Source organism: Chlamydotis macqueenii, chromosome 1 (assembly GCF_036417535.1).
Source record: "Chlamydotis macqueenii isolate bChlMac1 chromosome 1, bChlMac1.mat, whole genome shotgun sequence".
Lineage (NCBI taxonomy): Eukaryota > Metazoa > Chordata > Aves > Otidiformes > Otididae > Chlamydotis > Chlamydotis macqueenii.
The window spans coordinates 87,362,626-87,388,588 of NC_141556.1; the positions used below are offsets into that span (position 1 = coordinate 87,362,626).

General features: G+C 39.7%; 1 protein-coding gene across 3 annotated transcripts in view; it reads left to right on the top strand.

Moving 5' to 3' along the window:
* WARS2 (tryptophanyl tRNA synthetase 2, mitochondrial) overlaps positions 1-24,073 on the top strand; it is a 50,415-nt gene extending 26,342 nt beyond the window's left edge. For all 3 annotated transcript variants that reach the window (XM_086760583.1, XM_086760591.1, XM_086760575.1), the window contains 4 exons: positions 12,912-12,992; positions 14,553-14,638; positions 17,257-17,375; positions 19,428-24,073. In XM_086760583.1, coding sequence (XP_086616709.1) covers positions 12,912-12,992; positions 14,553-14,638; positions 17,257-17,375; positions 19,428-19,876 — 735 coding nt within the window. In that variant the 3' untranslated portion in view covers positions 19,877-24,073. The remainder of the gene's footprint in view (positions 1-12,911; positions 12,993-14,552; positions 14,639-17,256; positions 17,376-19,427) is intronic.
* The last annotated feature ends 1,890 nt before the right edge of the window (positions 24,074-25,963 follow it).

Consider the following 25,963-nt stretch of genomic DNA (forward strand, 5'->3'; position numbering starts at 1 on the left):
TATTTTTTTTCTGTACTTGGTTACTGTCAAAGACAAGTATTTGATCTATCCCGGTGTTGCTTTTCTTATATTCTTACGAGTAAAGGCAAACTGCTGCTGTTCCAGGTCTTGCTAAAGTCAACACAGAGACTTTCCTTGAAGCCAGCAGATTATGAGTGAGAATCTTGCATTGCAGTCAGCCACAGAAAGCATGTTATATCTTTCACAATGTGATAATGCAAGATTGAACCTTTGAGTCCCCAGAGAGAAAGTATCAGACTCAAAAAATGAAGGACTGTAAGTGATGCTTCTACAGAACCAATACAATCGACAACTGTCATAGTTTAGCCCTGCTCGAGACCAAGCTACACAGTCTCTTGCTCACTCCTCCCCCCTCCAAGGGAATAGGGAGAGATAATATAACAAAAAAGGCTCAAGGTTTGAGATAAGGACAAGAAAGGATCCTTAAAGTTAACGTTACGGGCGAAACAGACTCGACTTGGGGAAAATTATTTATTTTTTATTAAAACCAAAGCAGAAGAGGTAAAAACTGGACTTGTGCAAGGCATTTAACACTGTCCTGCACAACATCCTTCTCTCTAAACTGGAGAGACATGGATTTGATGGACAGACCACTCAGTGGATAAGGAATTGGCTGTATGGCCACACTCAGAGTGGTGGTCAACAGCTCAATGTCTGGTGCAGACTGGTGATGAGTGGCATTCGTCAGGGATAGCTATTGGGACCAGCCCTGTTCAACATTTTTGTTGGTGACATGGATCAAGTGCACCCTCAGCAAGTTTGACAATGACACCAAGCTGTGTGGTGCAGTCAACATGCTGGAAGGGAGGGGTGCCATCCAGGGGGACTTTGACGGACTGCAGAGGTGGGCCCGTACAAACCTCATGAAGTTCAGCCAGGCCAAGTGCAAGGTCCTGCACATGGGCTGGGGCAATCCAAGCGCAAATACAGGCTGGGTGGAGAATGGATTAAAAGCAGCCCTGAGGAGAAGGACTTGGGTGTGCTGGTGGATGAGAAGCTCAACATGAGCTGGCAATGTGCAATTGCAACCCAGAAGGCCAACCACATCCTTGGCTGCATCAACAGAAGCATGGCCAGCAGGTCGAGGGGGGTGATTCTGCCACTCTACTCTGCTCTGGTGAAAGCCCACCTGGAGTACTGTGTCCAGTTCTGGAGCCCCAAACATAAGAAGGATGTGAACCTGTTGGAGCGAGTCGAGAGGAGGGCCATGAAGATGATAAAAGGGCTGGAGCACCTCTCCTATGAGGACAGGCTGAGAGAGCTGGGGCTGTTCAGCCTGGAGAAGAGGAGGCTCCGGGGAGACCTGATAGCGGTCTTCCAGTATCTAAAGGGGGCCTACAGTAAAGATGGGGAGAAACTCTTCAGCAGGGCCTGTTGTGACAGGACAAGGGGTAATGGTTTTAAAATAGAAAGAGGTAGATTCAGACTAGACATCAGGAAAAAATTTCTTACAATGAGGGTGGTGGAACACTTGGACAGGTTTCCCAGAGAGGTGGCCAGGCAGGATGAGGCTCTGAGCAACCTGATCTGGTTGGAGATGTCCCTGCTCCTTGCAGGGGGTTTGGACTAGATGACCTTTTAAAGGTCCCTTCCAACCCAAACCTTTCTGTGATTCTTCTTATTCAGTCCAAACCATTAATTATTTGCTTTCTGTGGGCAGTGTCTGATGTCTTGAACCATATTCTTACTAATACTTACCACACGTGTATCAATACAACTTTCAGGAAGTGGCTGATTCTAGCAAATCAGGTCATTGTCAGATCTAGGTCATTGTCACACTGCAAGCAGAAGAAGGACCATTACAGTTGTTATTTGTGAATCCCGACTGGTTTCACTAGTGGTCCAAGCTGAAGTGATTTGTTGGCTTCCCCAGAACAAGTCTGTTCAAGCTGCGTGTAGTGGTCAGGTATTTCCAGAGATGCACTATAGTCTGTTACAGTTGCATTGACAGGACCAGACGTTTCTCTGGAAGCAATTAGAAAGGAATATCTGTGTGTAGCTCTTGATGCGAGGAAAGGAGACAGGAACCTTGCTAATGTGATTATTGTTTTAGTATGATAATGAAATAGTACATTATGGAATGTCATCATATCAAGATGATTGTTCCTAAAAACAAAGGTCTAAGATGGATTGCAGCTATTGCTAATCAAGAAAGTTTATTGCTTGATTTTTGGATTGGTAATTGCTCAGTTTTCAAAAAAGGAACTGACCTCTCCTTTTCAGCCACTGTAGTAGTCTCCAAGGGTGGTCTAAAAAGCCACAATTTTTGCTTACAGACATTTGGCTAAGGTGTAAAGCAAAGTGAGCAAAACTGATCGTATGCTGGAATAGATTGTACTTCCAGAGGTCATCAGGAAAGCTGTGAAAATTCAGTTGCAAATAGAGAACTGGTTTAAGTATTTGGTTGTGGGCAAAGTAGCTTTCTCTTTTCAATACCAGATCAAACTGATAAATGAGAGAGTTCTCAGTATAGGTTAACATGCTACAGTTGTTGCTGTATTTTCAATTCTGTTTTGAAACTTACCAAATGTATAGACCATGGAAATGCTACTGCAGTTACTTCTGATTAACACTTCTGTTCATTTTTTTTTAAACAAACATCACGTGATTAAATTATTATGAAATAAGAACTTTTTGTTTTAATCACCAAAATCAGCTACAACTAGTGACTGCTAGAGCCCTGATTCTGTAGCAGTATATAGCAGAATGAAATTCTTACACTGCAGAAGTATGCTAGCAATGGTAAGCTCCCATTAAAGGAATTGCTTGTGCAGTCACTATTGTAAATGCTCCTGTGTCCTCTTCCTCTGGGTTAACTTGGGCAAGAATAGTCTAGAATTGCTGAAGAGGGATTTTTGTTTGTTTGTTTATTTGTTTGGCTTATTCTTTCTGTTCTTCCTGTTGCTGCTTGTATTGCTTCTCTGGAAAATGTTTGCCATATGTGGAAAAAAATATTGATTTGTTTCTCGAAAGGCATGTGCATTTTGTAAGGGTTACACTGTCAGTAGGCTTTTATTTACAGCAGGGTTTACGCAGATCGTATCTCTAATCCAGAGCTATCTGAAATACCTGCCTGCAGAGTTTTCCCATGTTTTATCATCCTTTCCAATACAAGCAAGACACAAAAGGCTGAACAATCAATCACAGATTGACTGCTGGGAAAAAGTGTGGTGACAACAGATACCTCTCATGATTACACTAGATCCAAAAGGACTTAATATAATAAGGATACAGGTGCAGTTGTCTTGTAGTCCCAGAACTGATTTCAGTTATGTCCTTGCCTTGCAAGTAAAATGAAATAAAAGTGAGAGGAATTTTGCATAGACTGATTTTTATTGTATTGCTTAGAGGGTATATGGCCTCTGTTCTTATGTATCAGGTATACAGCTAAGTTACCTATAAATGGAAAGTGCTAGTCTGATGAAAATTAGGTTTGTAAGCTTCAGAATTTACCATTTGTAAATTATAGTTTTTTATAACATATATAAACAGAAAGTTAATAGCTGGCTGTATATTTGGTCTCCATACATAGCAGTTCACCAGATACCTCCCACATTTATATTACTATATACAAACTTGAACTCCAGCTTAGGGAAGTAGTGGCTGTAAAGAGCAAGTGAAATGTGAAAATGTTTAGAAACCAAAAGGATGATGATGAATATTTAGGGTAGTGTTGGCAACTACATTGTCTGTGAAGGGTTACAAACAAACAGTTAGAGTATCTAGGAAAACACAGTTGTGGAATATGTTGGACACTAGAATGGCCTCCCAGTGAGAGAAGCTCTTTCATTACAGCTTGATTAATTAAATTTTAAGTAGGAAGACAAGTCATAGAAGAGTGACAATTTCTGTAAGAATAAAAATAAATGCCTATTTCAAAATTAGGCATTTTTATTTGGAGCACAGCTGTGAGATGTATGAAACACTCTTTGCTCTTGGAGAAAATAATGTCAAGATATGCTTTGAGTGGCTGCCTTTGCCTAACAGGCATAAAAGAGAAGTTACAGAATAATGACTTCTACAACATATCCTGAGAATACTAGAAGAAAGGACAAATATATTCCTTAAATGATACCATAACTGATAAAAGCTGTAACAGTTGTCTTTGATAAAATTTTGAATGTTTTATTAAAAACAAAAAGGACTACAGTGGGGGAAATAACGAAGATAGTAAGCAATCTGCACACATGGTAAGCTTATATGGTATAAACCATTTTCTCTGATTCCTGTTGGGTAGAATACACATTTCAGTTCTTATCCGTAACCATCTTGTATCTCATCTGCTTCACAGTCAAAACAATTTTAGAAGCTGCTGTTGCTTTTATGTGGTCTCGGGCTGTTCTTCCTATCTGCCTACCTGTCGTGATAGACACATGCTAAATGTCCCAACAGAAAAGAAAATTCCATCAGAGTTGATTCAGCAGGCAGTGGTTGATATGCTGCACTAACACTTCTCTTGGGAGCCCTGTGAGTTTCTGGACAATGTAACATTAAGTTTCTGGGTGGAAAATTGCAGTTTTCAGCCTTCTGGATGGGGTGATTTATTTTTTTACTATAATCAGCGGCAGTATTATTGCAGTGTGCAAGCAAATTGAAGCAGTAACTCTGGGAGGAGGGAATTTGCCAATTTGTCTTAGCCTTAACTCCAAAAGCCAAAATACAACAATTTAAATGTGTGCACTAACTGTTCACTGCTGTTATTTTCCAGAAATATCCAGCTGCTTTGTTTTGTGGGCAGAATTTGAATGGATTCACACTACTTCTTGTCCAATTTTCAGAGGGGCTTAAAAGCTTCCATTGCATCAGAGCTTGTAAATTCATTTAAGTCCATTAAATTAGCATGGTTCATTGAAAACTTCCTGTCGTAAGAGGAAGTATGTGACTATTTAATTTAGAAAATTATTCTGCTTCTCTCATCCCTCTGTTTTCTCCTCCATAAGACTAGGTTAGACATAACTAGAGCTCAGTGGGATGAAAAGTCGTGGTTAAGTAGGATTTTTTTTTTTCCTTCCTTAATTTACCTGGTTTATTTCATATTATTGTGTAGCTGTTATATGTTCCTCTCTCCACTGGTCTTCTGGATACAGTGAGCTAATTACTCAAACAGTTAGACTAGGAGAATGTTTCTGCAAGTTCATTTCATAATGAATAAAGGGAGGGAAAAGAGTGCCTGGGCCAAATTACTGTGCTCTATCTGAGTTTACAAGCAGTATAATCTGATTCCAGCAGGGTATTCTTGGTCAGGCTCTTTGGAAAGGAGAAACAGATCTTAGTTCTGTAAGTTTTGTCCAAATATAAGCAAGGATAAGTTATTAAATTCTTCAAGTGTAATAGTGAAACCTGTAAATACTGATATATTTAGCAATGGTAGCTAGATAACCACCCCCCAATTACATTGCTTAACATAATCTTTAAATCAGATGTTCTTTTGTAACCATGAACATATTCTACCTACACTTGAATTACTTCTTTGAACAGGAATTTGGGATACAATGTCAAATTTTCTGTCATAGAAGTATTTCACTGGGTGTTCAGTTGCTGTGAGCATTTGATTCAAGAGCAGTCTAATTTGTCTTGTTTATGGCCCTGTTATTCTCTCTAGCTGTTTAATGTAGAGATACGTTACCAAGTATCTTGAACATATTGTTTGCAACATTAGGCATTAATAAAATCTTACATCTTATTGAAGAAAAATAAATGTGAGCAGCACTTTCTTCTTAAAGGCCTCTTAATTTTTTTTTTAAGCACTAACTGGCGCTTCCAGGAAAGACAAAAATCATTTTTAAAAGTTCCATTTCTTTTGAAATTTAGGGTACTTTCCCTCCTCTGTTCAGTCTTCTTTTAGTGCATAGCTGTCCAAATTATCTCCCCAGACTTGTTTGTTTGTCCTTTACACTGTCAAAATAAAATCTTTGAAATTTATTGTCCATTTAAAATGTAGCATTTAATGAGGTTACACTGCTGAGGGGAAGCTGTTTCCACATAACGGATATGCAACAAATCTGCAGTCACTTACAGAGGAGGGCTATAGGTTGCAACTGGAGGAAATCCATCTTGAAAATTAATCACTGCATCTCTTTATGCAGGAAGCCACTTCAGCTACCGGCACACAACTTTGTATAATGAGCCTCAGAAAGCTGAGTTCCAGTGTTGCTGATTTGCCTGTTTTCAGATCTGCTCACCGTATCCATGCCCTTTCCCTCTGTTATTGTTCTTGAATCTCATTGCTTGCTGTCCTTCTCAGCTGTATGTTTCAGCATGAGAAGTCATCTAGAATTACTTGAACTAAAAGTAGCTATTGGTTTTCTGTGTATGTATCATCAGCTGTGGTAGTGGCCAGGGAATAGCAGCAATAACTTGGTAGGGAATAGCTAGGATCAAGGACAAAGTAATAGATCTGCAGGGAGAAGCCCTGAGATTTTACTTCAGCATGGAACACCCCAGAGATGATCCAGCAGTACAGTGTGATCCAATTTTAATAACATCAAATAGCTGCACAAGTGAACAATTAAGAAGCCATTTGTCTGTGAAGAGGAAGGGGCAGGGCACTGAGCCAGGTGAAGAAACAGAGATGTTTGTGCCTTCTAGATAACTGCTCGTTATCACTGCGAAGTGGTCACCTCTGTTAAGTAAGCGTGCTTAAAAAAAAAAAATGAAATGAAAGGAATCTGACTACGCAGACTCAAGCTTGTCAGGCCACAAAGAAGGAATCTAAGTAGTTTGTTCTGAAAATAACTCTTTGATTAGTGGTTAGTAAGCCAGGCTGTGGGGGATGCTTAATGCAATGTGGAAATGTGTCGCTGGTAATAGCAGAGAGATGACCATATCGACCCTTTGAGAAATGTTGATGGTTTTTGCAGACTTGTAACAGATTAGGAAAGAAAACTGTGTTAAAGTGGGCAAGAGCACAGAGCAGGAAAAAAGAGAGAAACTTGATGTATTTACTGGGAAAAGCAAAGGGTATGATTTGGGCAGTCTAAAAAGAGGGGTTCACTATATAGATCTGGTTGAACTTTTTTTGTGATAACTGCGAAGTGGGAAATAGCTGGCTTCGTAAGTGAAACAATAAATAGAGGACTTACAAGACTGTTAGTCCTTCAAATATTTTCAGCCAAGCTGCAAGAAATATTTACTGAGAAAATAGTGTTTATACTGAAAACAGGCTATTATATTCTTTCGGGACACAAAAGTAGCAGGAGTTGACATGAAGGATTTAGTGGACTAGATAGCCGTTTTTCAGAGTTACCGATGATTGTGACATTCTTGGAAGCTGGTTTGACATACAGTTCAGGAACTGTCACAGGTTGTAAGTTTTGTTCATTGGAGATAAGTTCTATTTTTCTGCATTTTGTAGTATTTTTATACTGGGGTATTTGGGGGAGAGAGCACTGCAGAGAAACTGATGTCTTAGTTGAAGAAGAGCTAAGCATATCATTATCTATTCTCTTCCGGGAAGGTGGGGCATTCATAAAGTATCTTATAGCTCCAGAGGTTTCTGTTGTCAGATTTTAAAATACAAACCAAAGTAAGTTCTTTACTGGTTCAGCTATACACGGAATAATCTTAATTGGTTGGAACTCTAAATACTTTTATTTCCTGGAGTTGTAGTTAGATTTTGTGTGAAGACCTTTAAAAAAAAGAAAAAAAAAAAAAGAAAAAAATAAAATTAAAAAAGCAAGAAAAAGACCTCTCTGACAGTCCTACTCTTTTTAATGAAGAATGTGTGAAAACTGATGTTTCTTTGATAAAGGTCTTCCTTACGATGGCATGATAAATAGGAAATAATAGGAAGCAAACGAAAATCATTTGACACGTTGGTACAAAGATGAGATGTGCTTTCTCTGTTTCATTTCATTGTTTGAATTTACTGGAGGAAGTGCCTGTCTTCGTAGTAGTATCGGGAAATGAAAATCCTAGTAGGTGAAGGTACCAGAATCTAACAGAAAATGTGTCACTGGGATTGTACTGCTGACCTACAGATCAAGATGATGACAGTGATCAGGAGATGTCAAGTGAGATCAGAGAAGCTGCAAATTTAGTACAGAGAGTGACAGTATTACACTTCAACTATCCACATACAGCCTTTATCAGGATGAGACGTACAGATAAATTTTTTGGATGCAATAAATTATGCTTCCTACTTTTACAGTCTGTTAGAAGTTATGCCGTTCTACAGTTGCTTTTGGGTGGTGCACAGGGCCTAGTTCAGGATGTTTCAGTGGAGGGTTCTCACTGTTAGCAACCTCATAGTGGTGGTTAGCATTGTGGCTGGAGAGAGCAGACCAAATAAAGGGTGTGAATGTTCTGTTTCAAGAAAGGGAGCTAGGTGAAAATGAAGTCCCATTGTCAGAAACAAATAAACAAATAGCAAGAAAGCTACAACTATCCTGGACGTTGTGTTTAAAAAAAAAAAAATTTTAAAAAACAACAACAAAAAAAAAAAACCAAACCAACAAAAGCAACAGTTAAATGTGTGACCACTCATGGTCCAGCAAATCCGTTTCCATGGAAGGAACAGTAGATTGAAGTCATGTTGGCAGTACACAAGCAGAGCTCTAAATAGGACCCCAGAAACTACAAAATTATTATTTTGACTTTCTTATTACCAGGGGTGATAGAGTCTTCAACAAAGAATAAGATGCTGAGTGCATGAGTAAACAGTCTCTTTGTAGAGTCACCATGGTTTCTTTAAAGGGAAATCCTCTTTCACTAAACTGCTGGACTCTATGAGGGTGTCAGTAAGCATGTGGATAAAGAGCATCCCAGGAACATAATAGATTTGAATTTTTTTAAAAGCTTTTGACAGGGTTCTATACCAATTCTTATTTTTAAAAAAAGTGTTTGAGGAAATCTCCGTTACTAATCTTGCAGCTGGCTAGGGTTGAAAGCCTAATAGTAGGGTATAGTGATCAGGTTTTTTTGAATGGCACAGTCAGTAGTCACGTCCCTCAGGAATTAATGCTGGGAGCAATTCTGGTTAACGTCTTCATTCATGACCTGAAGAAGGTAGGAAACAGAAGTTTATGGGCAATGCTAAGTTCTTCTGGGTACTCAAATGCTATGCCAAGGAACGAAACTCCAAAAGGACTTGTAAAACAGAGTGGGTAGGCAAATTAATGGTAGAAGAGCTATAAATGCAAAGTAAAGTATCTAGGTAAAAGTAATCTAAACCTTCTTTACACAATATTGAAATGAGTCACAACACAGGGAAAAATGTCTTGAAGTCATCATTGGTGGTTCTCTGAAATCATTGGCTCAGCACAAGTAATTTTCAAAAAAGCCAACAGTATGTCATTGTTGCCATATCGCCAAGAAGGATATTGAGAACGAGATAGAGGTGATGTTTTGTCACTATACAAAATCTTAGTGTGCCCATGTCTTGAATATTGGGTAGATCTTTAGTGTCTGCGTCTCAGGAAGGAAGGTAGTGAATTAAAGATGATACAAAGAAGGGGAATTGATGCTGCAGGGGATAGAGAAGCTGTTTTAAAAGGAAAAATTTAGAAGTCTGGGATGCTTCAATTTGAAGAGAAGGCTGAGGTGTGAATGAAATCAAAGTTTACAAAATCAGAAAAGCACTGGATAAACTGGATGTGGAATTGTTCACCAAATTGCTCAATACAAGAAACAAGTGGCATTTCAAAACTAGGAACCAAAGAGTTTAGCGGATAAATGAAAGTACTTCTTTACACATCAGGTTTGGAGGCTGGAGCTTGTTGCTGCATGTGGTTGTGAAGTAGGTAGTATCAGCAGGTTCAGAAACACATTCATGGGGAACATGGATACTAACAGGACTGGGCCAGGGATAATACCTTCTGATACTCCCTAGTACAACAATTACAGATACTGGAGAAGTATGAGGGGAAGATACTGTAGGAAGCGATAGGCTCATGTGCTCACCGTAAAGGCCATCTCTTGCTGCTGCTCCTGGAAACAGAGTGCTAGGCTACAGCTACCTCTGTTGTGATCAAGTACAGTGTTATTTCTTATGTTCTTGTGTTTGGGTTGTTTAATGAAGACATTTGCTCAGAATTTTAAATGGTCTCGGAGCAAGAGACTGACTGACATTTTCTGGGAGAATGGTTTCTCCCAGTTGTGATCCATTGGTATCGCTCAGTGCCAAAAAGGAAGAGTAGACTGGGCCTTTATTTTACTGGTATCATATGCATCTTCACTTCTTTGAGTTTCTTTGTATCCAAAGTTATCCAATCAAAGTGATGGAGTACTGTAGCGTAATGAGTAACCACATTTGAGCTGATGCACGGTGACTGACCAAACGCAGCAATTACCTGCCCCTCTTGCCAAGTAAAACACAGTAGCTTAAACCATGATTTAGTCTGACAAATGATTTGTGGTTTAAGCCTAGTACCTCTTGGTTCACAGACCAACATACAGTCAGTTACTGCAATTTGGGTGATGAATGTTAACTCATTAGGCTCCAGTACTGATTTTTTTTCCAACTGAAATCTCGGCCCTTCTGTGCACTTTTTAATATTTTCTCCCCCTTTTATCAGGCATTTTCTTCACAGTATTCAGCACTCTAGCCTTGCTTAGGAAAGGACTGTGTGTGTTTGAGGATTAGAATTGAGTATAACTCGCTAGGACCCAGAACTGCAGATTCAACTGAACAAATGCTGTTTAGATCACTTGATGTTTTGGTAACTGATGTAATGTCAAAGCCACTGATGCCATGAAACACACTTGCAGTCTTGGCTGTGGAAGCAATGTCTGACAGAGCTGGATCAATGACTGCATAGCTTTTAAAGGGAGTCCTTGTCAACACAAGTGCAGCAGAGCACAATCTCTCTCTATCCATGACTAGAAGAAAGGAATGAAGAAACACTTTGAACCAGATGGTGGTTCCTTCTAAATGAAATAAGGGTCTTGATCTTAGTATTTTCTGTACAGCTCAGTTTACTCTTTGTATCTTGCAGAAGGTACTTTTGGTGTATCTTGCTGTACTTTGTCATGTGCACATAAGATTGCAGGTCAAGTAAGCAATTAAAAGAAAAAAAAAAAACAGAACAACTGTGAGGAAGGTAGAAAGGGGGGGAAAGAGAATCAACCTAGAATGTTTCATATCTCTGATCGCTTAGCTGTTGTCTTGAGGTCAGATACCTCTATACAACATTGACAACTGGAATAGTCTAATGACTGTTAGCTAGGAAATGACTACTTTTAAAATGTGACAACAAAGGAACTGCCATTAACAATGCTAGTAATTCTTACTTGTTAACACACACTTTTTACTGCCTTCCATCTGGATTGTCACATCATGTTGCAATCATGAAGCTTTGAACGTTTTTGAGACAGTTAGCATGCTCTTAAACATCCAAAGCTGCTAATATTGAAAAGAGTGAATGAAACAAAGCAAAGGAGCAGATCACCTTGTTCTTTCGATTATTATCTCATATAGAGCTAACTAGCAACAGACCAAAATGGCTGAAAAGAAATTAAAGAACAGAGTATACATCAGCAGTGCCTGCCTGTTCTACTCATCCTAAGTTGAATATTGGAAATGCAAAAGCTGAATGGTGTGTGTGAAGAAGCCAAACATGGATTCATCCAACATAGGCTGTTGCACAGCACGCTTCTCGTCTCTGCCTGTAGAAAGTCTTCCTCCTAGCAGAAGGAGCATGGTCACTCCATCTAATGTCTTTATGACATAAACTATTAAAATTCCCCCAGAATGTTTAATGAAGAGTTTGTTGCATGAGCTTAAACTGGGTCTTTCTTTTCTCATCTTTTAAAACCATCCTTGCAGCAAAGGGTGGTTGGAGGCGTGATCTTTCTCTTTCACCTGCAGATCAGTATTAGCTTTGATAGGATTGCAGAACTGAGGGACAAATTAATTGACAATTCAGGCTGTACTGTAAAATTTGACATGGAACTTTAGCTGTTATTTGTGTTTTGCAGACAGGTTGGGGTCATTAAGGCCTGTTGGTGCACCCAGGGCTCTGCCAAGCCTCACTTTCTGCCCAGTACACCTTCTGCCCAGTGCTCCTGAAGCTCTGCTTAAGCTCAGGTCCCCAGTCTGCACCTGATCTGCATCACAGTGTACCTGTGCTCAACCCTGTCCCTGCTGCCCTGATTTTCTCACTGGGCTTCCTGGATTGACCTCAGATATGACTGATTACCTTTCTGTGTCTGATGATCACCAGACTGTCACCATCGCCACCCCTGCCCTGATTAAATACTGTGGGACATTGTCCTGGTCAGAGAAGTAATTGCTGCTGCCTGGCTTGTGGCTGTCTCTGCAGCTTCAGCTTCCTGAAGCAGCTGTTCTTGTTCCGTTGCTGTTAACTCAGGCTTCTGTGAAAGACCTGCAGTTATTATACTGCCAGCCATGCTGCAGTGTAATGTAGCTCAGGCAAGGACTAGGGGCAGTCTGGCCTGAGCTTAAATAGGGCTCCTGGGGCCATGGGCAGGGAGTATGTGTGGAGGGCTTAGGTGAGGCTGGTGAGGACAGTTAAGGGAAATCAGCGCATCCAGGGCCCTGATGCAGAAGAAACTAAGCTTAGGTAACTTATGGGGACTGGAAATGAGAAAGGCAAAGAGGTTTTGTAATTACTAATGTATTATCTCAGAGTGTGGGGAGGGTGTGGCACAGTGGCCACCAGTTGGTTAGTTTACATGTGCGTTCAACTCTGTTATTGATAAAGCATTTTCTTTCTTTTTTAGAATATGAATGGATGGGATCAAGAGCCTTGCTATGCTACTAGAGTGTAGTGCATTCAGTCCATGCAAGGTCGAAAACTTTCCATTTTCTTGTCACTTGACCTTACTGAAAAAAATAAATGGTTCTCTGATACTGTTTGTCTGTATTGATTCTGAGAAAATATGCATATAAATGCAGAAGATTAAAATAGTTTCTGGCTTTGTACTTTCAGGTTCCTCAGCATGCAGAACTTGCCTGGATTCTTGGGTGCTTAACTAATGTGCCACGTCTGCTACGCTTGCCCCAGTGGAAGGTATGGACAGTTTCATAAATTGAAAGGAAATGTATAAGAATTCAGTAGAACCTACTGCCCTTGAAATACTTGTTATCTGTGAAGTACCAACTGTACTTTGGTTATCCTTGCTTTAGGTTTAAGTAATTCTTTAGTTCTGTGGTGAAATGAGGAAAATGTGTCTTTCCAGATTTGTTGCCTTCAGTGAACATTTTTCTGCTGGATGCTATAGAATAATGTTTTCGGCAGAGACTTGCAAAAACTGTACTAAATAAGAGAGTTGCTTAGTGTTGTTAAACTGATTTTGCTACAATGCTTGGAGTTACTCCAATGTGTGTTTAATAATACAAAACAACTACAAGATATTGCAGAAGAAACTTAGAGCCTTGCTGATTAAGGATTTCCATAAACAGCTTTTCTTTTTCCACTGTGAAGAGTGGCTGTTCTATAGATTTTTATGGAAGAGGGTGTAAAAGAAGCCTATATTGGAAGAGGAGTATAGAAATTATAAATATTAAAAATCTGCTAAGTGATAAAGTTAGCGCAACTTAAATGTTTGCCTTTACAAAGTTTTAAGTGTTCATCTTCTTAATCTTAAACAACATGACTGCATCAACTGAATTCTTACATTTAATTTCATTGTATTGTCTTTTGGCATTCAGTAAGCAGAAAAACCCAAAGGCAGGAGGGAGAAGTATCAAAAAAGGGAAGAAAAAAAAAAAAAGAGCAGTTTGGCTTGCAGAGTTCAGAGCAGTCTTAAATACCTCCAGATGTTTTCTTTTTTCCTGTTTTTCTTCTTAATTAAATAAAAACAGTAAAACTTAAATACAGCAACCAGCGTTAATGCATGGCATAGATTAAAGCCAACTTTTCCAGACCTGAGGTTCTAAAGCTGAGCTCTTAAATCCAACTTTGACTGGATTGACTTTCCATATCTACAGATAGGTGTTACAGGTGCTAGGCTTTGCAAATTAGGTCCCCCAAACTCCAGGCACGTAGAGATGTAGACAGAAGACAGGATCTGCATGAGAGGGTGAGAAAAATGTAAAGATATTTGAGTAGTCTTAATGAAATAATTAAGATTTTAACGATCTTGGTGTATTTAACTATTGTTAAAAGCAAAAAGTAGATACGCCATTGCTAGAACAGAATGAGTATCTGTAGCCTGACTATCTTGGTTTAAATTACCCGTATCCTAGAGCAGCAAAGAACTTCAGGACAGTGGGTGGATTGTTGGGAGCAGCGTGAACTGATGAAGAGAACACTGTACTCTGTCTATGCAGTTCTGGGCTCTCCTCCTAGCTGTCACTGACTCTCCTGGTGACTGTGTCTGGTTACTATGTCTTGATCTCTTTTCTGTGAAACACAGGTATTGATGCCTTTTTCTATCTACGGAAATCATAAATATAGGACATAAAATGGGATGTGTGTATTCGCAAGGAGTGGATTTTACATGGCACACTTTTCTCTAGAGTTACACAATAAGTTACTCAAATTTGTCAAAATTCTAATTAATTAAAATCACAGGCTTTGATACTGTTAGCCAAAAGGGTGATTTCTTTCTTTTTCTTTTGCAAACAGATGAAGCGTGACAGCCAGAATAATGAAGGAACTGTTGGTTTGTTGACTTATCCTGTGCTTCAAGCAGCAGATATTTTGCTGTACAAGTAAGAGGCAGAATGTGAGCCCACGGGCAATGTCTGTTCAGCTGCATTAGAATGAATGTTTGTCAGGTCAACATGCTTACTTATTAAGTATGGGAGCTGGGTGTGATTAGATCAGAAGATTGGAAATGGATGACAGCTTTTTTACCTCTCAAGTGGCTGGTTGAAATCTAGCCTGGTTTGAAAGCAACTGACAGAGCTGTAAGGAGAAAAAGCTGATCACTTAAGAACAATTCTTAGGGAATTATAACACACTGATGTTTAATTATACATATTACGTATTCACACCCATACGTATACATGTAAATTTTTAAAGTAGTTATGCTTTATTTTACGCAGTGTACTGTAGAGATACTTAAGCTGGCTCTATATAGTATACTCATATTGGTGTGGGATCTGTATAGGCCTATTGATGCTTTGGTACCTGAGCTAGTTCAATTTTCTCTGTGGTGTACTATGTGCTGCAATGGAAATACACCCTAATGAGGGACTGGTGACTCAGCATGCCTAAGTTTGTAGCCTAGCTGATAGGACTTGTAGTGCGTTGTCATGACTGGTTGTATTTCATAATATGTTTTAAACTATCTCATTAAGTAAATGTCAGAGGCAATGCACTATGTATTAATTCTTTTTATGTTCTGAGCATATTTGTGTTGTGGACTTGTTCTGAAGTGAAGTCACAAGTATTTGTTGGGATAGAGAAGTAATACAAAATTGTGAGGGACTTCGGGAGGATAGAGTGGCCAAGTTGTTAACCCAGAAAAATCTGTCTAGAGAATTTAATCCTAAGTGATCATTAGTAAGGGAAAACAGTAATGTTAGAAGACCAGTAGATAATACTTTTAATGCACTTGAATTTTAACTTAAAATAATGGGAAGCAAAAGTCAGAATGAATTTGAACATTAAAATAATCTTCTAACCAGTGAGTGCCATTTGATTGTCAAGCAGTGTTTAAGGGTGAAATTTGGACTTTATCAGAAATCACCTTGTTTTAATTGAGCTCAACCGTGTATCTTTTACATTTCTAATAAGATCACGTGATTTGTCATTCCTTAGTGAAGCCTGTGGTTTGTTTGCTGCCATGTGTATTGACAGTGGGCTATCCAGACAGAGTACAAAACAAGGAAGTGAGAGAGAAACAATATGTCTTTGAAGAAATTTGACGTAATATCTTTAGTAAGAAATGTTTTAATGTAAAAACATAATATAGGGAACAAGAATCAGGGAGAAATGGAAACATAGGAACAGAACAGCAGTCATGAAGAAGAACCAAGAGCTGGAGGAGGGGGAGAAACAGTACTAATTCAAATGAACCAAGGATCAAAGAGACAGGAAAATGGACAGAAGGTAAATATATGACAGCAAGGACTAAAAATAGCATAAAGACAGACATACTTGAAAAACACCAAGGAAAAAGACAAAGAATCATGCAGGGGCATTTATAAAGACAATATGTTTTCTCTTTAGTGGCATACTTTGTGAATATGGAACCATTTTGGCATATGGAAACATTTCTTTTGACCTGCTTAAAGTATATTGATTATGGTAACTGATTTTCTTTCTGTTAGCTGTAGGCCACTGTGATTTCCTAGTGGCTACTGTAACTGTTTTTAGGTTGCCTTGCTGACTGTTTGGTGAGGGGAATAAAGGTGGACAAATTGATTCCTGGATGTCAGCCCAGTAATTCAGAATCGGAAGGAAGGAGAGTACTGTGTTGAAGTGAGGTTTTCTGGGAACTTAAAGGATGCATAGTGAACTTTCTTACACTGGAACATATCCAGGATTCAGAGCTGAATACCCCACAAGCCTCAGGAAAAAAAAAAAATCTGCTGGGGGAGGGAAGGGTAAGGAGAAGCTGGCAAGACTTCAAGTCTGCCTCATCTAAAAGAATCATACATTTTTAGCGAGTATGATTAACTGTGGGAAAGAATCACCAAAGGAAGTAATGGATTCTTCAGCTCCTCATGTCCTCTGATGCAGACTGTGTTTTCCTCCAGAACTGCATTCAAGCTGTTGAGTTCAATACAGAAGATCGAGTGATCCTTTGATCCTAACAGTTCTAATCTATGAATGATAACACTTGTGGCAGTAGAGGCCCTGGGTCATGTGATATTTATATAATGGTGACCCATGAGGAAGAACAACTCTCTTCTTTCCATCCCTTGATAAATCCACAGTACTAACTTCTCAACAACAGTCATGTTTTCCTGAGACTTGACAATGCAAGGTGCTTGCGCTTTATGCCTTGCAGGTCTTTCTTACTTTACTTACACTGTAACATGTGCTCTTTGATCTCTGAAGAGACAGCAGGAGACACTACAAAAACCTTTCTTTGAGCTGGGTTTAATGATTTGTCCTTATTGATGTCTTTACCATGCATGTTTTCATGAAGGGCTATTTCTGCCCTTGGAGATGTGCTGCAGTTCAGCACAAAAAGCAGACTCATCATGGGATACAGTCAGTTTGGGATCTTGTTCCCACAGTACCTATATCTAGCTGGGACTGAGTTTTTGGTTCCATCTGGCCCTCAGTCATGGCAGAAGCTGTGACAGTCTTGAGTAACATTTCATCAGAACCAGAGAGCTTTGCTGAGTTTCCTGTGTCTGTCTTCTATTAAAAGGTCGACACATGTTCCTGTTGGAGAAGATCAAGTCCTGCACCTGGAACTAGCCCAAGATATAGCACAACATTTCAACAAGAAATATGGAGAATTTTTTCCTGTGCCCAAAGCCATTTTAAGTGAGCTGGTCTTGATTTTTTGTTTGGTTTTTTTTTTTTTTTCTTCCCTGTTAACTGCACTTCAAGGTTGAAGATGGATTTAAGTATTTTGGAAATATTTTCAGGGACCAAGAAAAGGGAGCAAACTGATGCTAAGGGAGTGGAAAATTGAAAACTGACAACAAGAGGCTAGAGGCTATGAAATTGAACTCCCAGGGTAGACATAAGGCTTTACAAATCCCCAGTAGAGGAATGTATGCGACATCTGGTATTCTGGTCCAGGGGGCCAGATGCACTCTGCTGCTGCCAGTCAGCCTTGCTCTGCAAGTATTGGACCTTTTAAGAGTAGAGTCTCTGCTCCATGTTGCTGGTTCAGGAGATGTGTAAGGAACAAGATGAGACCTCTAGCAAGCAGGAATCTTTGGTGTCTGAGTAGTAGGTTATAGCTATGATGCTCAAAATCTTTTACGTGTGTTTAATATATACTTGCCTGCTTCAGTAAGGATCTCTTATGGAGCTTAGATTTTCCATTTTTGATCTTAGACTCAGGAAGACTTATAAGGAAAATCTTCTCAGCAATTTTTGAGCTATAAGGTCATAGGCCGGGGGGTGAGGAGGAGTCAGATGGCGCAAATGGCATGTTTGTTAAGAAACGTGAAGAATTGGGCAAGGAAGAAGCATTGCATCTTTGTTGTAAGTAATGTAGAGGAATGCACAGCAGAGACCTTCGCCCCTAAAAGGGCAAGGAGCTCTCACCTTAGAAAAGACAGGCAGTAATAAACCTTTCTCAGTTTTCAAGCCTCAGTGACAAAAATGGTATTAGACTCAGAGTGGAGCCTAGAGAATACTAGGTATTGCAAGCTCTGCAGTTTCTAATGAACAATTAAATGAACTGTAATGAGGTGCTGAGTGTAGCCTATGATGCGGGCAAGACTGTTTCCCAGGAAATAAAAAGCTCGGTTTAAAAAAAAAAAAAAAAACAAACCACAAAAAAAAAAAAACAAACCCCAAAACATTTAAACTTTCCTTATTGTAAGTATGCCTTCATAAGTGCATAAGTATATGCAAACCGATGAAATATCCTAGATGAATGGAGGAATTAGGAACCTATTCACACTCAGTAGCTGTAGGCAGTTAGATTGCCTGGACTCCTCAAATGTACAGAAGAGGGACAGACCCTTCCAAAAGGTGGTTCAGAACAGACCACTTTCTAGGGCAGTCTGAATCATACCCTGGAAGAACACTTATCCTTTCACTGAGTGCATAGGCCCATCTGTGAGGAGTATGCGGGCAATTTAATTATCTATATTAAGTGTCTAAAAACAATTGGTGTGAGTACTTTCTAGATCAGTGGTACTTTATGTACTCCATTAATGATGTTTCTTGGTGAAAGGCTAAAACAGTTTGGGTTTATGCTGTACTTTGCAATATTTCCCTAATGCTACTATTCTATTTCATGTACACGTGTGTATCTTAGTCATTTGTACAATACCCACACCTCTCATATCTGAGCAGTGCTTTCCTTCTAACGGAGTTGGTTAGTGTTCAGTTAGGGAACTTTTAATAACTGACCTTACAGATATTTGGGAAAATTACCAAGAGATTTTGGGTGGAAGATTTTCCTAAAGTAAGGAGATTAACTGTTCTGGGATTCTTTTTCAGCAGTCGATTTAACCTGTTTCTCCACTGTTACAGAACCTTTCAGTAATGTGCAGACAATGCTCTCTAGGTAACTTGTCCCCAGTGTTAGGAATACAATGGAGGAGAGAGATTTCAGGGAAGATCAGCATGTAGCCACAGAAACTATCGGCAAGTGTCTCAGCAGATATTTCTGCTTATTGAGGAGGGGAGAAATGGAGCAGGTTTTCATTTAGTTTATGGGAAGAGAAAAGTGGCTTAGGATAGGGGGGCATAAGGACTAAGTAGGAGCATATGCGATTGTGCTCACAACTCATTTTTAAGCAAGGATATACAGAGAACTTCATCATGCTGCTACAGTGTGTTCTTAGCAATTGCCATAAGAAACGGTTGTCTATCTGTGTTCATAATTATTCCTTTTTTTTTTTTTTAAAGGTACAACAAAGAAAATAAAATCCCTAAGAGATCCAACAGTGAAGATGTCCAAGTCAGACCCACAGAAGTTAGCTACTGTTAACATAGCAGACAGCCCTGATGAAATAGTACTGAAATTCCGCAAAGCTGTGACTGACTTTACCTCTGAGGTGACCTACGACCCAGACGGTCGCCCTGGTGTCTCCAATCTGGTGTCCATTCATGCTGCAGTAACAGGGCTTAGCATCAGAGAAGTACTGCACCAATCTGTTGGTCTCGACACTGCTCACTACAAAATGGTGGTAGCAGAATCAGTTATTCAAAAATTTGCACCTATCAGGAATGAATTCAAGAAACTCCAGGAAGACAAATCCCATCTGATAAAGGTTTTAGACGATGGAGCAGAGAAAGCCAAGGAACTGGCTGCCCCCATCTATCAAGAAATAAGACAACTGGTGGGATTTCGGTAGAAACTGCTGAGTAGTTGCAAGGACTTTTGTTTCCTGGGACAGACCTTTTGTTATTTCTATTTTCTTAATCGTTTTGATTTGAAAGAAAAACCTCCTTTTTTGTGGAAAATCCAAGTAGAACATTGAAGGTGTTTGAATTAAAAAATGTACATGAAGCCAGATATTTCCAGTGGGACCAGCATTGAACTCGTCTGGATAGTCAAAGGGGAGGGGGTGGGGGCAGAAGCAATCACAATTAAAAAAAAAAATCCTGCAAAAGCAGAATATAAGGTTACCCAAATGGGATTTTGGGTTATTTTCCCTTGACTGCAAGAAGCTGAGGTATAGGTGAGGTGATAAGAATCTAGCAGAAGGATTTGTAATCTTCTCAAGAATGTCCTTAGCTGTGTGTGTGATCATGTTACAGAAGGACAACTCATCCCATTGGTGGTTATTCAGCTTTGATACGGTGGTTGAACGTGTTCTTGGATAACCAGAATAGAAGCACAGACTTACAAATCAAAACGCTCACAGTGATGAAGAGAGAACTTACTACCTCTGCCTATCACATCTTCAAACTCAGTGTCATTTTGTATCTGCATCAAGTTTGTGTGAAGTGAGTCGGTGTTCCTTACGGATATCCATACTTCAGAGTACACTGTGGCTACTGTGCTAGATGGCCTCTTTAGTAGCCACTCCAAAGAATCCAGAGAGTGGGCTTGAATTTCACATCTGCCACCTGTGCCATCCTGCTGGTCAGGTCTAAGGTACTTCAGTGAAAAATGACATGTGCTTCAGCTGCTCCTATGCCTCCTGCTGTTTAGTTTAGCAGGTAGCTCCAGGATTTTCAGTTCAGCATCAAGTCTAGGATTCCATTAGAAAAGATGCAGGGGAAAAGATGTAATCCTGTGTGAGAGAAATCTTAGGTTGATAAATCAGAGAACTTTCTGTATTACTTGTTTAGAAAATTGTGCTGAGGTCAGAGACAGAATGGGATTAAATAAATCCTTATGAAATCTCACTACTGAGCCTTAAGAAAACCCAGTGATGGGAGAATGATGTTAGGCTCTGCTGATCCTCGGCCTTTCAAGACCCACAGACTGGGACCCATGGACCATGGCATTTGTTGGGGAATGTGTGGCAAAGGAGAGCTGCCAAAAGGAGACACCCTCTTCTGAAGGAGGGATAGTAGTACATGTTAAAAGGTAATGAAAACCCTACAGGTCCTGTGCCAGCATATTTGGGTGTATCATTGTACTTACTGGTGCTGTGTTTAAAATTGCTGTACTGTAGTATAAATTGAGTTCATCCTGTGCTCTGGCAGCTCATAACCGTTATAGGCCTATGGCATTTGTCATGAAGGATTGCAGTCTTAAATGGCTGAGTTAGTAAAACTGGAAAGGCAGGCAGTCTATGTAGTGCAGTTGTTTGTTTGTTTGTTTAAATAATGCTGTTTAGTTTTAAATGTAGTTAATTGCCATAGGTGATTCAGAAAAAAAAATTATTTAATTTTGCACAACAAGAAGTTGTGGACTGAGCATCTGCAGGGTCTGTACTGAGACTTGTATTCATTTGATGGGGATCTGCAGAAGAGAACTGCCATGCAAGAAGTTGATGACAGAGTTTCTAAAGTTAATCGAGACTAGAGGAGCAGAGTGGATGGAGACAGAATGAGGGGAAACCAAACTCTGTGTAGACCAGTCCAAGGTAATCTCCTCTGGAAAGAATAAGTGTATTTGAAAATAAACCTTGGTTTCAAAGTAGCTGTAGCGGATTAGGAAGGGGCACAGTTATAACTGTGCATATTTAGGTAGCTTTACAAAATTTTTGTCAGTGTTTAGCAGCTGTGTTAATCTGCATGGGAGCTAAGAAAACTAAGGCACACAGATAACGCTGCTTACTGACTTGGCATAAAATGTTTGCTGTGACACTTCTTAAGATGGGTTGATTTCTGCGAAGGTCCCACAGTAGATTCCTTAAGAGAAGCTAGCACAGTGCTCATGGGGATACTGAAAATGTTTTACGCTAATGTAAGTTTCCACCTATTCCTCTTCTTCATTAGCAAATATAGGAGCATGTATTTAAAAGATGAATCATAGTTTCAAGGTGTCTGTACACTTCTGGTACTCAGATCACTTAAGATACAGGGTTAGCATTCAACACACTTTGCAGAAAAAAAAAAAAAAAGGAAACAGGACTATTCATATGCCTTCAATACCATTTTTTTTTTTTAAAGGGAGAGGGGGTGACATCAACAGACAACTCTGGCTCATTACCCAAACAATTCTGAATGGTGTTTCCAAAATGGTTAGATTTTTTTTTTTTCCAGAAAATCATGTAGGTGAAGCAGGAAGAAAAACTTCAAATAGAGCCCTTTTAGGGGGGTAGGGGTTTATAACATTACATTTCTAGATTAGTTTCAATCAAATTTACTGTTTTCTCTCTTTTTTTTTTTAATTTGGAATAGATTGAGATTTTCACCTTCCCTTTCCCCTATCTGTTAAACAAATCTTACTTGCCTGACCTGTTTCCTTCAAGTAAGGAAATATGCCTGTTTTTTTTTTCTTCTTTGGGAAAGTTAAACTTATGTAAAATGAGTACGTTCACCTACTGATTGTTGACTTAGCCTTTTTATTTTAGTAGTTTTTAATATTTACTTTTGTGTAACATTTAGTTCCTGTGGTGGAATTCTCAAAATAAAAGGTGCATCTGCCCAGTGAAATAATCCAGTTCCACCAACAACCAGGATCAATGAGTCCCCAGAAAGCAGGTTACTCTAATGTAGGTGTTTGCAGGTATCTGCTGCCTACTTCAGTTTTGTTAGAGTGTGGCTTTTCTGGGAAGTGAACCGTCTTGGCACTCAGTTTGAGTCTAGCTAGACCTAGCCTGGCTGCCTCTTTGCATTCCTTAAGCCATTTACTTGGCATCTGGGAAGAGTTTGGCAGGAAGAAGCTGAGCTTGGAGAAATATGTGCTCACTACTATCGGTAAAAGTTGTTTGATACCAAGCTGCTCTGATCTCTATGCTCTTCTACCTCTGTTTCCTCTTCAGAACATTTTTGTAAGCACCTATTCTAAATGGGGATTTCCCAAAACAGCTTGGTTTTGATAAGCTACAATACCAATTTCAGTAGTTGCTGTAGGATCAGTAAAAGCCAGAGGTCCATTCTGAATTACTCGTTCATATTTTTCATTACTACTCTGATGCACATTCTGCTTATCCATATGGCTCAAGGATCATGACAAAATTCTTAGAGGGTCTCTGTGTAGTTCTGGCAATAGCAATAACATGGATTTGAGTCTTAAGTCTAATGAGCTTGCAATTTCAGTGGTCCAGCTTGGTCAGATTTATTTTCAGAACAACAGATGGATCTTTCACCTGTGCTGGTATCTCTGCACTTGAGTTTCTGCATGCTGCCTGATTGGCATTTATTTGTGATCAATAGCTTCACAGAAACGGTCTAGCATGCTAGCATAGGGAGTCTAGTGAAAAAGGTTTTCTGTTCAGGAAAGATGTTGCCTGTTCTTGTTAGGAAAACAAAACCCCTCTTCCTGCTATATTGGACTATCTAATTCCCTTTAAATTAATTGATCTCTTCCTTCTTTCTGGGTAAACTTGGCAATAATAGCTGCAAGAAGAATGTCACTTTATGGTATAGTCTAAAGTCTTGGAAGGACCCGGGCATCTCCTCTCATCATTTCAGTAGTCTCTGACATCTTGGGACTTTACTAGTTGAGCCAGTTTCAGGGAAAATGCTGCAGCAAAACTGTGATCTTATATTACATTCATTGATCTAATAAAAGCTTTTGTGTTTTGGTTTGGTTTCTTGAGAGAAGACTTTTGTTAAATTTTGAGTTTCCAATCAAGCTTTCTATGGCATAGTCCTTTCGTGACCAGATGACAACTGAAGTAATGGAAAATTCTGTTTATTGTCATGAAAGATTCTGTGCTGATTCCCACTGTCTTTTCTGGCAGTTTTGTTGGTTGTCCTAGTGGTCATGTTATGGAAGGTTTGACAGAAAAGTGTTTATTTTGTTTTGTGCCAATGAAAAATCATTCTACCTGCAACAGCCTCATATTATTATGCAAATGGCAGATTCACTGATCATTTTGCTTTTACACACACAATTACTGTATGTAAAACCAAATGCCAACCTCCTGCACTGAGGAATGGGCACATGTGCCCAGTTACAATAAACAGTTTAACATCTGGGAATATATTTTGCTACTGTGGTAAATTGCTGTCACACAACACCATGACTGAAGATGAGATTATCCATTATATGAATGGTCTCATGCTGCCCGTGGACGTGAAACTAAGCACTGAGCTTAGTCTCTGTTGTGCTGTCGTGGCTGTGAGACAGGAAAAGCAAATCTGTGCCGCACCGGAAGACTCCATCTGGAGCCGATTGTGCTATATTTGTTGTATCTGCAAGATGAAATATCAGGACAAGAGTTCCAGCACCATAATCCTTAAAATGCATTAAATATTTGGTAGTAACAGCATGCTTGTGAAAGCCTGGGTGTGATAGCATAGTCAGCCTCATTCATACGGCTGACACAAGAAGCCACATGGCTTACTTTACTCCATGAAGTGAAGTAATAAGCAGTCTGCTTCCTCAATACAATCCATGTAAAGACAATATGAGTCTAATTTGAAGGGTTGATGGATTAGCCCTTACAGGTGGGAAGCAGCAGCTTATGGCAGAGCAAGGTGGTACCAGATCTCTTTTGCTGTCCTAAACCATTCTGAAATGTGGTGGGGGACTTCAGGTTGTACACAGCACAGGCAAGATCCTGGATGGCCAGTGTCACTTGTCCCACATGCTGTTATATCTACAACTCTCAGAGCAGTCTGATTTCCAAGGCATGTCCTCATTGTTGGTGTGACTTTATTGTCATCCATCAACATGAAATGACTGTCATGTGCTGACAGAATTAATTAAACTTCAGTTAGAAACACTGAATGTATGTTCTCTGCTGTCTTTGGTGAAAACTTCCCTGATGTCCCAGGATTTATAGAAGCATATTGTTAAGCTAAATACAGGTGAAACTTATCAAAACAAGGCTACTCTCTGGCATTACACAGAGTTTCTGGGGTAGGTGGTCTCTGGCTTCCTTCACCCTGTTTATCTTCCTATTTCCTTCCCTAAACCACATCCCTCTCTGAGTAAAGTAAAATCTTGTATGTTGAATCTTGAGACACTGACTTTTTATTGTGACTGGAAACAGTTGTTCAGATGTATTTCAAGACTTTCTTCATGGTGTTTGCTGAGTGAATAACAAAGATCTCAATAAGTGCCTCTTGAGTACTCAAGCCAAGAAAGATCTTGCTGAGTGCAGTGGGGCTTTCTCTGCCCACACTTATTCCTTCATAGCCTGTCTAACAGATGTTCCTACAGCAGGAATGGGGAAAAGAGCAATTTTCTGTTCAGGCTTGTGGGCCAAATGTAAACTGTGAGTGGCATTGTTTTTAGGCAACCCTCATCAACTTTCTGTTACTGACATAAGTGCTTGCAAACCCCCAAAACTGAAGTTACGTGGACATTCAGGGAGGGAAAAGGGTGGGTATTTACCTTACAGTAGCTGTAGTCCTTCAAGGCTTGTTATCCACATGTGCTGTGTGTCCTGCCTTCCATCTGTTCTGATCAGAAAGTTGCTCCTGAGATTCTTGCTCTTAAATGCAGGTTATAAATGTTTCTTGCAACAGGAAGCAAGGTGTGCAGAGTGAATGCTAGGCTTCAGTGGCTGTCTCTCTTAAAAGAATCCAGTCATAGACTCCTGGGGCATGTGTGGAATCCTTGTGGACAAGGCATCTCGGAGGACTGCGGTTTTACCACAGTTTGGATGCACAGAAAGCTCCTCCCCTTCCCCTCAAGAACATTTCTCAAGAAGCACTGGAGTACTGTCCAGTCACAGGCTGAATGCACTGGATGTGGATGACTAAACCCATCTCCTTCTCAGCACTAGTGCATTTGCTAGGCAGGCACGTTGACACACGAGGCAGAAGGGCCTTGGTGAACCTTGGGAAGATGTTGGTTGGGAGAGGATTACTGCTGCAATTAAGTGAACTGATCCAAGCTTTGATGCTCCTGGCTTTTTTATGTT